Source organism: Pan troglodytes, chromosome 16 (genome assembly GCF_028858775.2).
Source record: "Pan troglodytes isolate AG18354 chromosome 16, NHGRI_mPanTro3-v2.0_pri, whole genome shotgun sequence".
Taxonomy (NCBI): domain Eukaryota; kingdom Metazoa; phylum Chordata; class Mammalia; order Primates; family Hominidae; genus Pan; species Pan troglodytes.
The window spans coordinates 33,392,340-33,408,016 of record NC_072414.2 but is presented as its reverse complement, the minus strand read 5'-3'; the positions used below and the strand labels follow the sequence as shown (position 1 = coordinate 33,408,016).

Sequence of the window (15,677 nt, the reverse complement as noted above, 5' to 3'; positions counted from 1 at the left end):
TCCCCCCACCAAGATACATTATATGTGAAACATCTACTTATTTCCTCACTAATATGACATTATACTGAATGTCCAGTGTACCCATTTTTTTCAGGATAGAAAACTTTCAGAGCTTCTCTCCATTTCCCCTCTCCCTCATCAATTAGCTAAATATCTTTTTGCTCTAAAATCAGTGCATGTCTCTGATTTTATAAACAAATTACCGATTAACTTTTTAGCTCAGTTGTTCTTGACCAATTTTCTGTCCTAGCAAATCTGAGGGGACAAACGCATTTCTTTCTACCTATATTAATGGCTCACTAATGAAAAGAAACAGTATGAGAGACATATATAAGTTTGAAAAAACTGCAGGGCAGCTTCTGGTACAAGGAGGGCTTCCTCTGATGGAAAATTGCCACTTTATTTAATTTATTTATCTTTATTGAGATGCAGTCTCACTCTGGGGCCCAGCCTGGAATATAGTGGAGCGTTCTCGGCCCACTGCAACCTCTGCCTTCTGGGCTCAAGCGATTTTCATACCTTAGCCTCCCGAGTAGCTAGGACTACAGGTGCCCACTACTACGCCTGGCTAATTTTCGCATTTTTAGTAGAGACAGGGTTTCGCCATGTTGGCCAGTCTGGTCTCGAACTCCTGACCTCAAGTGATCTACCTGCCTTGGCCTCCCAAAGTGCTGGGATCACAGGTGTGAGCCACCATGCCTGGCCCAAGAATTGCCACTTTAACAACCAAATTTCTAAAAGGTTAATCTGCAGGCGTTAAAGACACAAAAGTTGAAGAAACGAGAAGACATAGCAAACTACTTCAGTATGTGTTTTGTCACCCATGAAAGATGTATTAATAATCATTATGATGGTGGCTCACACCTGTGATCCCAGCACTTTGGGAGGATGAGGCCAGCGGATCATGAGGTCAGGAGATCAAGATCATCCTGGCTAGCACTGTAAAACCCCGTCTCTACTAAAAATACAAAAAATTAGCCAGGCGTGGTGGTGAGCGCCTGTAGTCCCAGCTGCTCGGGAGGCTGAGGCAGAAGAATGGCGTGAACCCGGGAGGCAGAGCTTACAGCGAGCCAAGATCGCGCCACTGCACTCCAGCCTGGGCAACAGAGAGAGACTCCATCTCAAAAAAAAAAAAAAATCATTATGAAAGGGGAAAAAAAGAGCCACTGTCTCAAACTTTATACCCTAAGAATCTCTCAGAAGTCCCCTACCCAATCTAAAATGTCCACAGCAGCAATAAGTTTGAGCTCACAGTAATAACATTGAGTTACACAGTGGCTGGAAGAATTTTTTAATAAAGATTTTAATAGTTACTTTCTGAACTGTCCAAAATAATGAACTATTTGCTCTAACTCTGAGGTGCTCGTGCTAAGCTAGTATCTTGGGCCAAAGAGACATGATGGAAACAGAAAAACAGGCATCTTTCAGAATGACCATGATACAGACGCTGCTGCTCTCATGAGAGAGGGACTGGAGTAGAGTTACAATAAGCCTGAGGGCCTGGAGTACTAGAATCTGAAGGCAGCAGCAGGAGCTAAGAATCCTGTAGGGGAAAAGTCACTCAAACGCTCATTTCTTGCTGGGCAGGGTGGAGCTTGCTGTCAGCTTTTTCTCCAATATGTGCACAAATCATTGGGTAGTGTTCTAAGATGAGCAGTTTTTTACTTCATTAAGCAGCTGCAAGTAACAAACGGAACCCTAAACCATGAAGAATTTTATGGATGTGGATCTCCTCTAACACAAGTTGTGGGCTCCTCTAATGCTTTGGCTAAAAAAGGAGGAAGGGAATCTCAGTACTAACTGCAAAAGTTAGGACTCTGACCTAACTTTTAACAACAGACATATGGAGAATGAATGTGTTCCAAGCAGACTTACTGCTTCTATCTTAAGGAATACCAGAGACCACAAACACATTACAGGGTATTCCAGGCATAACACATATTCAAACTTAATACAATACTGAGTGGCAAGGGTGGACCACAGCAGCTGACTTCTGAAACATGAAAAATAAAAAGTAGCTATAAGAATAGTGGGAGAGAGGCCAGACATGGTGGCTCACGCCTGTAATCCCAGCACTTTGGGAGGCCGAGGTGGGCGGATCACAAGGTCAGGAGATAGAGACCATCCTGGCTAACATGGTGAAACCCCGTCTCTACTAAAAATACAAAAAATTAGCCGGGAGTGGTGGCAGGCGCCTGTAGTCCCAGCTATTTGGGAGGTTGAGGCAGAAGAATGGAGTGAGCCCAGGAGGCGGAGCTTGCAGTGAGCCGAGATCACGCCACTGCACTCCAGCCTGGGTGACAGAGTGAGACTCCGTCTCAAAAAAAAAAAAAAAAAAAAAAAAAGAGGACTAGTGGGAGAGAAAATTATTTCAAGGTTTTTCTGTATTGTCTAGGCATTTAAAGAAAGAAAACAGAAAACAAAATGAAAAAGCAAATTATTTCATAGACCCCCACTGATTTTTTGTTAATTTGAGAGAAATTATAGTTTATCCATTAAAAATAAACAAAAGATAAACTTTTGGCCAGGCACAGGGCTCACGCCTCTAATCCCAGCACTTTGGGAAGCCGAGGCGGGCAGATCACGAGGTCAAGAGAATGAGACCATCTTGGCTAACATGGTGAAACCCCGACTCTACCAAAAATACAAAAAATTAGCTGGGTGTGGTGACATGCGCCTGGAGTCCCAGCTACTTGGGAGGTTGAGACAGGAAAATTGCTTGAACCCAGGAGGCAGAGGTTGCAGTGAGCTGAGATCACACCACTGCACTCCAGCCTGGCAACAGAGTGAGACTCTGTCTCAAAAAAAAAAAAAAAAAAAGAGGCCAGGCGCGGTGGCTCATGCCTATAATCCCAGCACTTTGGGAGGCCAAGGGGGCGAGTCACCTGAGGTTAGGAGTTTGAGACCAGCCTGGCCAACATGGTGAAACCCCATCTCTACTAAAAATAAAAAATTAGCCAGGTGTGGTGGCACGCGCCTGTAGTCCCAGCTACTCAGGAGGCTGAGGCAGGAGAATCTCTTAAACCCGGAAGGCAGAGGTTGCAGTGAGCTGAGATTGCGCCGCTGCACTGTAGCCTGGGTGACAGAGTGAGACGCAGTCTCAAGAAAAAAAAAAAAAAAAAGAAATTATCACTACAGTTGATCAGAAGGCAATCACTCCAATATGCACATGCAGGGCACCGGTAAATACTATTCAGCTGCTAATTAAATTTCATTATATTAAATAAACATTTTTTACTTTACTGTTAACAAATATTTTCCTAGGCTGTAGGATAAGAAATTACACTGAAAGGTGATATCCGGCTTCGGTGCAAGGAGTTACTAAGGGGAAGAAAATACTTTAAATCAAATGAAAGGCTGGGTGCAATGGCTCATGCCTGTAATCTCAGCAGTTTGGGAGGCCAAGGCAGGTGGATCATCTGAGGTCGGAAGTTTGAGACCAGCCTGGCGAATGTGGCAAAACCCTGTCTCCACTAAAAATACAAAAATCAGCCGGGCACTGTGGTGCATGCTTGTAGTTCCAGCTACTTGGGAGGCTGAGGCAGGAGAATCGCTTGAACCCGAGAGGCAGAGGTTGCAGTGAGCCGAGATCGTGCCGTTGCACTCTGGCCTGGGCGATAAGAGTGAGACTCCATCTCAAAAAAAAAAATAAAATAAATAAATCAAATGAGAAACATGTAGAAGTGTTTCAAATATCTTTCCCCTCATCCCTGTCTTCCATTAAGGTTTTGGATCTTTTAGGGCCTGCCATTGTTGGTAGGTAATTTGGGAAAGTGACCTTGGTCTAGACAATGAACAGTTGGATTTTCCTCCTTTGAAGTTAACACCATCACTCTGAGGGATGTTGAATCAATCTTCCCAAAGTTTCTTTTCTCACTAAAGTATTTCCCATTAAACTACAGCATCCTTGATAGAATTTATTTTCTAACCTGAAAGTGAGATTAAAAAGATGACTCAAAAAGAAAAAAGAGAGTCCGGGCGCAGTGGCTCACACCTGTAATCCCAGCACTTTGGGAGGCCAAGGTGGGTGGATCACGAGGTCAGGAGATTGAGACCACCCTGGCTAACACGGTGAAACCCCGTCTCTACTAAAAATAAAAAAAAAATTAGCCAGGCCTGGTGGCGGGTGCCTGTAGTCCCAGCTAGTCAGTAGGCTGAGGCAGGAGAATGGCGTGAACCTGGAAGGCGGAAGTTGCAGTGAGCCAAGATCACACCACTGCACTCCAGCCTGGCGACAGAGTGAGACTCTGTCTCAAAAAAAAAAAAGAAAATAAAAGAAAAAATAGGATTACTGACTGTACCACTTCTGCAATAAGGCTGAAAAAAAAAAAAAGCTACAGAATGACTACGCATGTCCTGCAGAGGGACCCGCTAGGTAACTAGCAGTACAATGAACATGACATTCAATAGCTTTCATTACACCATTTTCTTTTTTTTTTGAGACAGAGTCTTGCTTTGTCACCCAGGCTGCAGTGCAGTGGGGCGATCCCAGCTCACTGCAACCTCTGCCTCCTGAGTTCAAGCAATTCTCCTGCCTCAGCCTCCTTAGTAGCTGGGATTACAGGCGTGCACCACCACGCCTGGCTAATTTTTGTATTTTTAGTAGAGACAGGGTTTCACCATGTTGGCCAGGCTGGTCTCGAACTCCTGACCTCAGGTGATCCACCCACCTCAGCCTCCCAAAGTGCTGGGATTACAGGAGAGAGCCACAGCGCCCGGCCTTACTTACACCATTTTCTTTCCCCAATAAATTCTTGTAGATCTTAGGCTGTAAGTCTCCGTTTAAGGAAATGAGGCCAACAGGAGCCACCAAAGCGAGGAGCCTCAACTATCTAATGGTCCCAGAAGCCGAGGCCCTCCACACCCACCTCATCGTCACTGTCAGACGTCTCCGAGTCTGACGAGGCTGCAGGCTGACTCACAGGCGGCTCCTTCTCCTCAGAGTCACTGCGCTTTCGCTTTGCCAGGGACAAGAGCTCCTAATGGGACAAAAATAGGCACATCAGTTTTGTTCAACAGAGAAAGAATATCCAAGAATAATAAAATGCCCACCCTCTCTAGATCTTTTTTATATTTTTGTGTTTTCAACTAAAGGACATTGTCACGGGGACTTCTATCAGCATGAACAGACTGACTGCTAGGATTCCAAGATGCTGAAGAAATGTTTAGAAAATCTGCCCCACCTTTTCAATGGATAATATATGTCTGAAGTTGGACAGGAAATGAAACCAAACTGGAGGCTATCCCCAAATTGTTCCTGATTCTACCCTAAACAACAGAAGCACTGATTCTCTGGGACTGGTAAGAAACACGTTTACAAAGGTAACCTAGTCACTGTTTTATCTGGTTTAGTATTTTAATGGTAAAACTGGCATTTGTGGGGCAGTTTTGAATAAGCTTACAAACTGTAATTTCTGAGGTCATTTTATATTTTGAATACTTAAACCAGAAAAAAAGTGTCCAGTGTTTAATCCAGTTTGTGACAACAAGCAGTAAGTGTGCTGGCCACTACACCAGAATCCTAATTTCACAAGCCCTATTCTCCCAATTCACCACCTCTGCCTTATCCTGGTCATTTAAGCGAGATGACAGTAAGAAGGAAGTACCAGTAAGTAAGCCATGACTACAACCAAGATTTGCTCTGTCACATGGTTCCCTTCTCACTTGAAGTCTCCCCAACTCAGTCCAGTCACTCAAAAACGCAACAAAAGGTTACTTGCTCTGCTTTCTGCTAATACCAATACCAGTTCACAATTATACTGTACTCACTAGATGCCAGATACTTTTCTTTTTTCTTTTTTTTTGAGACAGAGTCTCACTGTGTCACCCAGGCTGGAGTACAGTGGTGTGACCTCGGCTTACTACAAGCTCTGCCTCCCGGGTTCACGCCATTCTCCTGCCTCAGCCTCCGGAGTAGCTGTCAGGCGCCCACCACCACGCCCGGCTAATTTTTTTTTTTTTTGTATTTTTAGTGGAGACGGGGTTTGACCACATTAGCCAGGATGGTCTCGATCTCCTGACCTCGTGATCCGCCCGCCTTGGCATCCCAAAGTGCTGGGATTACAGGTGTGAGCCCCCACACCCAGCCCAATGCAAGGTACTTTTCTAAACATCTGATATTTAATCTTCACAACAACTGATATCATTACCATTTAAAGATAATGAAAGAAAAGAGATTTTTTTGTTGTTCTTGGTTTTTATTGTTTGTTTGTTTCAAGATGGAGTCTTGCTCTGTCGCCCAGGCTGGAGTGCAGTGGCGAGATCTCGGCTTACTGCAACCTCCGCCTCCCGGGTTCAAGCGATTCTCCTGAGTCAATCTCCCGAGTAGCTGGGACTACAGGGGCGTGCCACCACACCTGCGTAATTTTTTGTATTTTAGTAGAGACGGGGTTTCACCAAGTTGGCCAGGATGGTCTCGATCTCCTGACCTTGTAATCCGCCCAACTCGACCTCCCAAAGTGCTGGGATTACAGGCGTGAGCCACCACGCCTGGTCTCTTATTGTTTTTGAGACAGAGACTCGCTCTGTTGCCCAGGCTAGAGTGCAGTGGCACAATCTCGGCTGACTGAAACCTCCACCTCCAAGATTCAAGCAATGGCCGTGCCTCAGCCTCCCAAGTAGATGGGACTACAGGAGAATGCCACCATGCCTGGCTAATTTTTTTTTTTTTTTTTTTGAGACAGAGTCTTGCTCTGTCGCCCAGGCTGGAGTGCAGTGGTGTGATCTCGGCTTACTGCAAGCTCCGCCTCCCGGGTTCATACCATTCTACTGCCTCAACCTCCCAAGTAGCTGGGACTACAGGCACCCACCACCATGCCTGGCAATTTTTTTTTTTTTTTTTTTTTTTGAGACGGAGTCTCGCTCTGTCACCCAGGCTAGAGTGCAGTGGCACAATCTTGGCTCACTGCAAGATCGGCCTCCTGGGTTCACACCATTCTCCTGCCTCAGCCTCCTGAGTAGCTGGGACTACCGGTGCCAGCCAAGCCCAGCTAATTTTGTTTTGTTTTGTTTTTTGTTTTAGTAGAGATGGGATTTCACTGTGTTAGCCAGGATGGTCTCAATCTCCTGACCTCGTGATCCGCCTGCCTTGGCCTCCCAGAGTGCTAGGATTACAGGCGTGAGCCACTGCACCCGGCCATGCCTGGCTAATTTTTGTACTTTTAGTAGAAATGGGGTTTTGTCATGCTGCCCAGGCTGGTCTTGAACTACTGACCTCAGGTGATTCACTCGCCTTGGCCTCCCAAAGTGCTGGGATTACAGGTGTGAACCACCACACCAGGCCAAGAAACTAAGGAGTTTAAGTAACTTACCCAAGCTGTGTAATTTACCTAGTAACACAGCTGGTACATGATAGAGCCAGGATTCAAACCTCGGCAGACAGAATCCTGGCTCCTAACTGAGTCATGGCTTACTAGTCTAAAACATTTTTCCCTTCTGCCAAAAGAGAGAAGATACAGCTAATAAACACTAGTAGTAATATTCCTTAATGATGATGGTGCTACACAATTATGGATCAAGTGCCAAGGCAGATTGTAAAATAATAGAGTGCTACAAAGTATCTGTTTTATTCTTCCAGTCTCTATTTTAGGAGTATATCCTCCCTCCGTGGCTAAAATGAGAAATGACCTTCTCAGATTAAACAACTGACTCTCTTGTTGATAAACACTCATAAAATGTTAACTCTTGTCATTTCACTAGACAGTTAACATACCAACTTCCTGAAAGACTGAAATCATACTCTGCTTTTTCATATCAAAATGTTAACTCTATGGACCAAATGCAAATTATATCAACACTTGTGTGTTTACAGTCGTTTTAAAACCTGAGGTAAACTGGGCACGGTGGTTTACACCTGTAATCCCAACACTTTGGGAGGCCAAGGTGGGAGGCTTGCTTGTAGAGACCCAGTCTCTATAAAAACAAAATAAAACAAAACAAAAAACCCAAACGAGGTATAATTTATATATATTTTATCCTTTCTAATATACTTTTCTAATATACTAATACATATAGTTCTATGAGTTTGACAAATACTTTAAATCACGACCACAGTCAAGATCTTTATCTTCTCTGATACAGAGAAGATCTAATCTCATCTCTGACTCCTTCAGGTTCACAAATACACTAGTACTCCTGTTTTGATACCAATTGATTATAACAAAGATTTGGATTTGCTATTAATCAAAACACAGCAGACATCTGCTAAAAGTTACTGTAGGCAGGAGGCTATAGGCAGGAGAATCGCTTGAACCCAGGAGGCAGAGGTTGCAGTGAGCTGAGATCACGCCACTGCACTCCAGCCTGGGCGACAGAGCGAGACTCCATCTCAAAAAAAAAAAAAAAAGAGTTACTGTAACTAAAGTAAGACATTAGTACTGCTGGCCAGGCGCGGTGGCTCACGCCTGTAATCCCAGAACTTTGGGAGGCCAAGGCGGGCAGATCACAAGGTCAGGAGTTCGAGACCATCCTGGCCAACATAGTGAAACTCTGTCTCTACTAAAAATACAAAAAATTAGCCAGGCATGGTGACGTGCGCCTGTAATCCCAGCTACTCGGGAGGCTGAGGCAGGAGAACTGCTTCAACCTGGCAGGCAGAGGTTGCAGTGAGCAGAGATCGCATCACTGCACTCCAGCCCGGGTGACAGTGCAAGACTCCATCTCAAAAAGAAAAAAAAAAAAAAGACATTAGTACTGCCTTCCTGCTAAGGAGGTTCCACTCTATATCCCATCATCTACACTCTATAGTTCCATCATCCCTCAATTCTCTCATCTTTATACATCCCTTCTCCCATTCCCTGGCAACCAGAGACCTGTTTTCTGTCCCTATAGAACATCATATAGATGGAATCATATAGTATCTTAGCCTTTTGAGTTTGGCTTCTTTCATTTGGCATAGTGCATTTGAGATTCATTCACATTACAGCATGTATCATTACTATAGTTTGTCTCTATTTTTGCTAAGTAGTATTCCACTGTATGAATGTATCAGTTTGTTGAACCATTTACCAGCTGAAAAACATTTGTGCTAGGTGCAGTGGTTCACGCCTATAATCCCAGCACTTTGGGAAGCCAAGGTGGGAGGACCGCTTGAGCCCAAAAGTTTGAGACCAGCTTGGCAACATAGCATGACCTCATCTTTACTTAAAAAAAAAAAAAAGGCCAGGCGCGGTGGCTCACGCCTGTAATTCCAGCACTTTGGGGAGGCCAAGGTGGCGGATCACCTGAGGTTGGGAGTTCGAGACCAGCCTGACCAACATGGAGAAACCGCATCTCTACTAAAAATAAAAAATTAGCTGTGCGTGGTGGTGCATGCCTGTAATCCTAGCTACTCGGGAGGCTGAGGCAGAAGAATTGCTTGAACCTGGGAGGCAGAGGTTGCAGTGAACTGAAATAGCGCCATTGCACTCCAGCCTGGGCAAAAAGAGCAAAACTCCATCAAAAAAAAAAAAAAAAAAAAAAAAGTGTGGTAGCAAACAACAACAACAATAAAACATCTGAGTTGTTACCATTTGGGGGTAATTGTATGTTCATGTATAGTCTTCTATGTAAACATTAGTTTTTACTTCACTTTGAGTAAATACCTAGGACTGGGATTGCTGGGTTATATAGTAATACGTTTATGGTCTTTACCATTACCTTTTTTCCCATATTACTTTAATGTAAATTTATAAGCTTTAAAGACTTCTGGGCTGGGTGCAGTGGCTCACGTTTGTAATACCACTACTTTGGGAGGCTGAGGCAGGTATATCACTTGAGGTGTGCCTGGCCAACATGGTGAAACCTGATCTTTGCTAAAAATACAAAAATTAGCTGGGCATGGTGGCGCACGCCTGTAGTCCTAGCTGCTCAGGAGGCTGAGGTGGGAGAATCACTTGAGTCTGGGAGGTGGGGGTTGCGGTGAGCAAAGATCATGCCAGTGCACTCCAGCCTGGGCAACAGAGTGAGACTCTGTCTCAAAAAGGCAGAAAAGACTTCTGGTAAGTAATCTCTTCTCTGACCCCTTAAGGTTCACAAATGCATTATTATGCCAGTTTTATATTTATATATATATATTTTTTTTTGAGATGGACTCTCACTATGTCTCCCAGGCTGGAGTATAGTGGAGTGATCTCGGCTCACAGCAACCTCCACCTCCCTGGTTCAAGTGATTCTCCTGCCTCAGCCTCCCAAGTAGCTGGGACTATAGGCGCACACCACCACACCCAGCTAATAGTTTTGTATTTTTAGTAGAGACAGGTTTTCACCATGTTGGCCAGGATGGTCTCAAACTCCTGATGATCTGCCCACCTCAGCCTCCCAAAGTGTTGGGATTACAGGCATGAGCCACCGCAGCTGACCTTAGTATGCCTGTTTGTTTTTCTTTTTTTTGTGAGACGGAGTTTCACTCTTGTTGCCCAAGCTGGAGTGCAATGGTGCGATCCCGGCTCACTGCAACCTCGGCCTCCTGGTTCAAGCAATTCTCCTGCCTCAGCCTCCCAAGTAGCTGGGATTACAGGTGCGCACCACAACACCTGGCTAATTTTTTGTATTTTTAGTAGAAGTAGGGTTTCACCACGTTAGCCAGGCTGGTCTTGAACTCCTGATCTCAGGTGAGCCGCCGCCTTGGCCTCCCAAAGTGCTGGGATTACAGGTGTGAGCCACCATGCCCAGCCTAGTATGCCTGTTTTAATACCAATTCGTTATAAGAGAAATTGGGATTTGCTATCAATCAAACCATAGTAGACATTTGTTAAAAGTTACTGTAACTGAAGTGTTAAGACATTAGTACTGCCTTCCTGTTAAGGAGGTTCCGCTCTACATACTGAAAACCTAGGCCGGGCGCAGTGGCTCACGCCTGTAATCCCAGCACTTTGGGAGGCTGAGGCGGGTGGATCACGAGGTCAGGAGATCGAGACCAACCTGGCTAACACAGTGAAACCCTGTCTCTACTAAAAATACAAAAAATTAGCCAGGCGTGGTGGCGAGCGCCTGTAGTCCCAGGTACTCCGGAGGCTGAGGTGGGAGAATGGCGTGAACCCGGGAGGCGGAACTTGCAGTGGGCCGAGATTGTGCCACTGCACTCCATCCAGACTGAGTGACAGAGCAAGACTCCGTCTCAAAAAAAAAAAAAAAGAAAACCTAACAAACAGCTCTCCTTCATCAACAAACAACTGCATCTGGTAAGTACAATCCCTCTTCTACTACATTAAATACCATACTAACAATAGTATGGCCGGGCACAGTGGCTCATGCCTGTAATCCCAGCATTTTGGAAGGCCGAGGTGGGCGGATCACAAGGTCAGGAGTTCAACACCATCCTGGCCAGCATGGCGAAACCACGTCTCTACTAAAAATACAAAAAATTAGCCAGGCATGGGGGCGTGCACCTGTAGTCTAGCTACTCGGGAGGCTGAGGCAGGAGAATCACTTCAACCTGGCAGGTGAAGGTTGCAGTGGGCCAAGATCGTGCCACTGCACTCCGGCCTGCACAACAGAGGGAGACTGCGTCTCAAAAAAAAAAAAAAAGTATGAGCCAGGGACACTGGCTCACAACTGTAGTCCTAGCACTTTGGGAGGCCGACGAGGGCTGATCGTTTGAGCCCAGGAATTCGAGACCAGTCTGGGCAATGTGGTGAAACCCCGTCTGTACAAAAAATACAAAAACTCAGCCAGGTGTGGTGGCACATGCCTATAGTCTCAGCTACTCAAGAGGCTGAGGCAGAATTGTTTGAGTCTGGGTGGTTGAGAATGCAGTGAACCACTTCACTCCAGCCTGGGAAATAGAGCAAGACACTGCCTTAAAAAGAAAAACCCGGCCGGGCGCGGTGGTTCATGCCTGTAATCCCAGCACTTTGGGAGGCCGAGGCAGGTGGATCACGAGGTCAGCAGTTCGAGACCAGTCTGACCAACATGGTGAAACCCTGTCTCCACTAAAAATACAAAAAAAGTAGCTGGGCGTGGTGGCAGGCACCTGTAATCCCAGCTACTTGGGAGGCTGAGGCAGAAGAATTGCTTGAAACCAGAAGGCAGAGGTTGCAGTGAGCCAAGATTGCACCACTGCACTCTAGCCTGGGCAACAAGAGCAAAACTCCTTCTCAAAAAAAAAAAGAAAAAAGAAAAACCCGCTGGACGCAGTGGCTCACGACTGTAATCCCAGCACTTTGGGAGGCCAAGGTGGGCAGATCACGAGGTCAAGAGTTCAAGACCAGCCTGGCCAACATGATGAAACCCCGTCTCTACTAAAAATACAAAAAAATTAGCTGGGCATGGTGGCAGGCGCCTGTAATCCCAGCTACTTGGGAGTCTGAGGCAAGGAGAATCGCTTGAACCTAGGAGGTGGAGGTTGCAGTGAGCCGAGATCACACCACTGCACTCCAGCCCAGGCGATAGTGCAAGACTCTGTCTCAATACAAAAAAAAGAAAAGAAAACCCACAATAGTATTGAGACAGCAAAGACTCTCTTAACAGTGTGAAAGATACAAGATGCACTTCCCACAACTTGAGGATTGTATAGGAAGTTACTGGGAAAACTCACAGCAAGATTACTTTTTAGCTCAGTCCTTTATATTCTTTTTGTTTGTTTTTGGAGATGAAATCTTGGTCTGTCGCCTAGACGAGAGTGCAGTGGTATGATCTTGGCTCACTGCAGCCTTTGCCTCCCAGGTTCAAGCGATTCTCCCACCTCAGCCTTCCAAGTAGCTGGGACTACAGGCATGCACCACCACGCCCAGCTAATATTTTGTATTATTAGTAGAGACAGGGTTTCATCATGTTGCCCAGGCTGGTCTTGAACCTCTGAGCTCAGGCAATCTACCTGCCTCACCCTCCCAAAGTGCTAGGATTACAGGTGTGAGCCACGATGCCCAGCCAGTCCTTTATATTCTATTGAGGGCTCATAATAGCTGAATAGACCAATATGCAACAAAAAAGTCTTCCCACCCCGTCTCTACTAAAAATACAAAAATTAGCTGGGTGTGGCGGTGTGCGCCTGTAGTCCCAGCTACTCGGGAGGCTGAGCAGGAGAATTGCTTGAACCTAGGAGGCGGAGGCTGCAGTGAGCCTAGACCATGCCACTGCACTCCAGCCTGGGCAACAGAGCAAGACTCCGTCTCAAAAAAAAAAAAAAAAGAAAAGAAAAGTCTTTCCAACACCACACACATAGAGACCATCAGATTAGGGACAATCAGTTAATCAGTTAGAGATGACCTATCTAACACTTGTAGTCAAAAGTCAATCTGGCCAGGCATAGTGGCTCACACCTGTAATCTCAGCACTTTGGGAGGCCAAAGTGGGAGGACTGTTTAAGGCCAGGAGTTCGAGACCAACTTGGGCAACACAGTAAGACCACATCTCTACAAGAAATTAAAAAAAAAAAAAAATTAAGTCCATCTGAAACTGATCCATACACCAGAGGTAAATCCATCTGCAACTCTCTCCTACCAGCCCACTTCACTGTGCCACACTGGTTGAGACAACATTTCATATGTCTGGTGAATATCTCTTACCATTGTCCCTGTATTTCAAGCCATCCAGTGAAAGCCTTCCCTATTTATCTCGACATTCCTCTAGGGGAATGGTGCAGGGGGTGCCAGCATGGTATATCAAATGAAGGCTGAACTAAAGATCTACTTGAAATAATGCCAATGCCCAACCTACTTACTATAGGATGGCTGTGCAGAGATGCCGCATCTGGCTTCTACAGCAGTTTCATTAACATTGCTTAAAAGCCATATTTAACATTAAACTAGACTGCCAAAACTGAGACCATGAAACAAGGCAAGAAAGGAGAATAAAAGCCCATATGAATAAATCTCAACAGGTTTTATAGCTAATTAGCATGCTGAGATCTTTCTCACTCATTCCACCAATATAACTAATGTCACCAACTACCAGCTAAGGCAACCAAATATCCTGGTTTTCCCAGGACTGTCATGGTTTTAGCACTAAAAGTTCTACATTCTGGGAAACTTCTCAGTTCCTGGCAAACTAGGATGGTTGGTCACCCTACTAACAGCAACCATTATGTAGCAAGCCCTGGGTAAACAGTAGTGAAGAAAAGATATGGCTGGGCGCAGTGGCTCATATCTGTAATTCCAGCTCTGTTGGAGGCTGAAGTGGGAAAATTGAGCCCAGGAGTTCAAGACCAGCCTCAGCAACATAAGGAGACCCCGTCTGGACAAAAGGATTTTTTAAAAAATTAGGTGGGCCAGGCGTGGTGACTCACACCTGTAATCCCAGCACTTTGGGAGGCCAAGGCGGGCGGATCAGCTGAGGTCAGGAGTTCATGACTAGCCTACCAAACATGGCAAAACCCCGTCTCTACTAAAAATACAAAAATTAGCTGGTCATGTTGGAGGGCACCTGTAATCCCAGCTACTCAGGAGGCTGAGGCAGGAGAATAACTTGAACCCAGGAAGTGGAAGTTGCAGTGAGCTGAGATCACACCACTGCACTCCAGCCTGGGTAACAGACTGAGACCCCGTCTCCAAAAAAAAAAAATTAGCTGGACGTGGTGATGGGAGCCTGCAGTCCCAGCTGCTTGGAAGGGTGAGGTTGGAGGATCGCTTGAGTTCAGAAGTCGAGGCTGCAGTGAGCTAGGATCTCGCCACTGCACTCCAGACTGGGCAATGGGCGAAACCCTGTGCCTTAAAAAATAAAAAAGAGGCCAGGCATGGTGGCTCATGCTTGTAATCCTAGCACTTTGGGAGGCTGAGGCAGGTGGATTACTTGAGGTCAGGATTTCAAGACCAGCCCGGCCAATATGGTGAAACCCCATCTCTACTAAAAATACATAAATTAGGCTGGGCACAGTGGCTCACACCTGTAATCCCAGCACTTCGGGAGGCCAAGGCAGGAGGATCATGAGGTCAGGAGATCGAGACCATCCTGGCTAACACGATGAAACCCTGTCTCTACTAAAAATACAAAAGATTAGTTGGGTGTGGTGCCACGTGCCTGTAGTCCCAGCTATTTGGGAGGCTGAGGCTGGAGAATCGCTTGAACCCGGGAGGTGGAGGTTGTAGTGAGCCAGAGGTTGCAGTGAGCCGAGATCGCGCCACTGCACTCCAGCCTAGGGGGCAGCGAGACTCCGTCTCAAAAAAAAAAAAAAAAAAAAAAAATTAGCCAGACATGGTGGCATGCACCTGTAATCCCAGCTACTCACGAAGCTGAGGCAGGAGAACTGCGTGAACCCAGGAGGTAGGGATGGCAGTGAGCTGATATCGTGCCACTGCATTCCAGCCTGGGCAATAGAGCAAGACTCTGTCTCAAAAAAAAAAAAAAGAAAAGAAAAAATAAATTAAATTAAATTAAATTAAAAACAAAGAAAAAATAAGGAAAAGATACATGGTCCTTGACCTCATGGAATTTAAAATCAAGTATGGGAGACAAACAATGAACAAGTAAAGAAACAATGAATTCCATCTAATGGTAAGTGTTAAGAAGGAAGTGAATCAAATGAGTGCAGGGGCTATCTGCAGTAGGGTGGTTAGAGAGGCTTCTCTGAGGCACTGAGGCTGAGACTAGAAACTTCACGAGAGGAAAAGATGGTACAGTTTTCTGGACAGAGGCCTTCAGATGGAACAGCTAAGGCCCTGAAGCTGATAACAGCTTGGCTTAGTCAAAGAACTGAAAGAGAAACTGTGACTAAACTTTAGCAGGCAAGCAGGAGAATTGAATGCGGTGGGTTAGTGGTAAGA

At 45.6% G+C, this 15,677-nt stretch overlaps 1 protein-coding gene across 1 annotated transcript in view; it reads right to left on the bottom strand.

The window, feature by feature from the left end:
- RTF1 (RTF1 homolog, Paf1/RNA polymerase II complex component) overlaps positions 1–15,677 on the bottom strand; it is a 70,844-nt gene that overhangs the window by 42,680 nt on the left and 12,487 nt on the right. Inside the window, exon 2 of the mRNA XM_001142072.8 lies at positions 4,869–4,979. Within this exon, the coding sequence (XP_001142072.1) occupies positions 4,869–4,979 (111 nt within the window). The remainder of the gene's footprint in view (positions 1–4,868; positions 4,980–15,677) is intronic.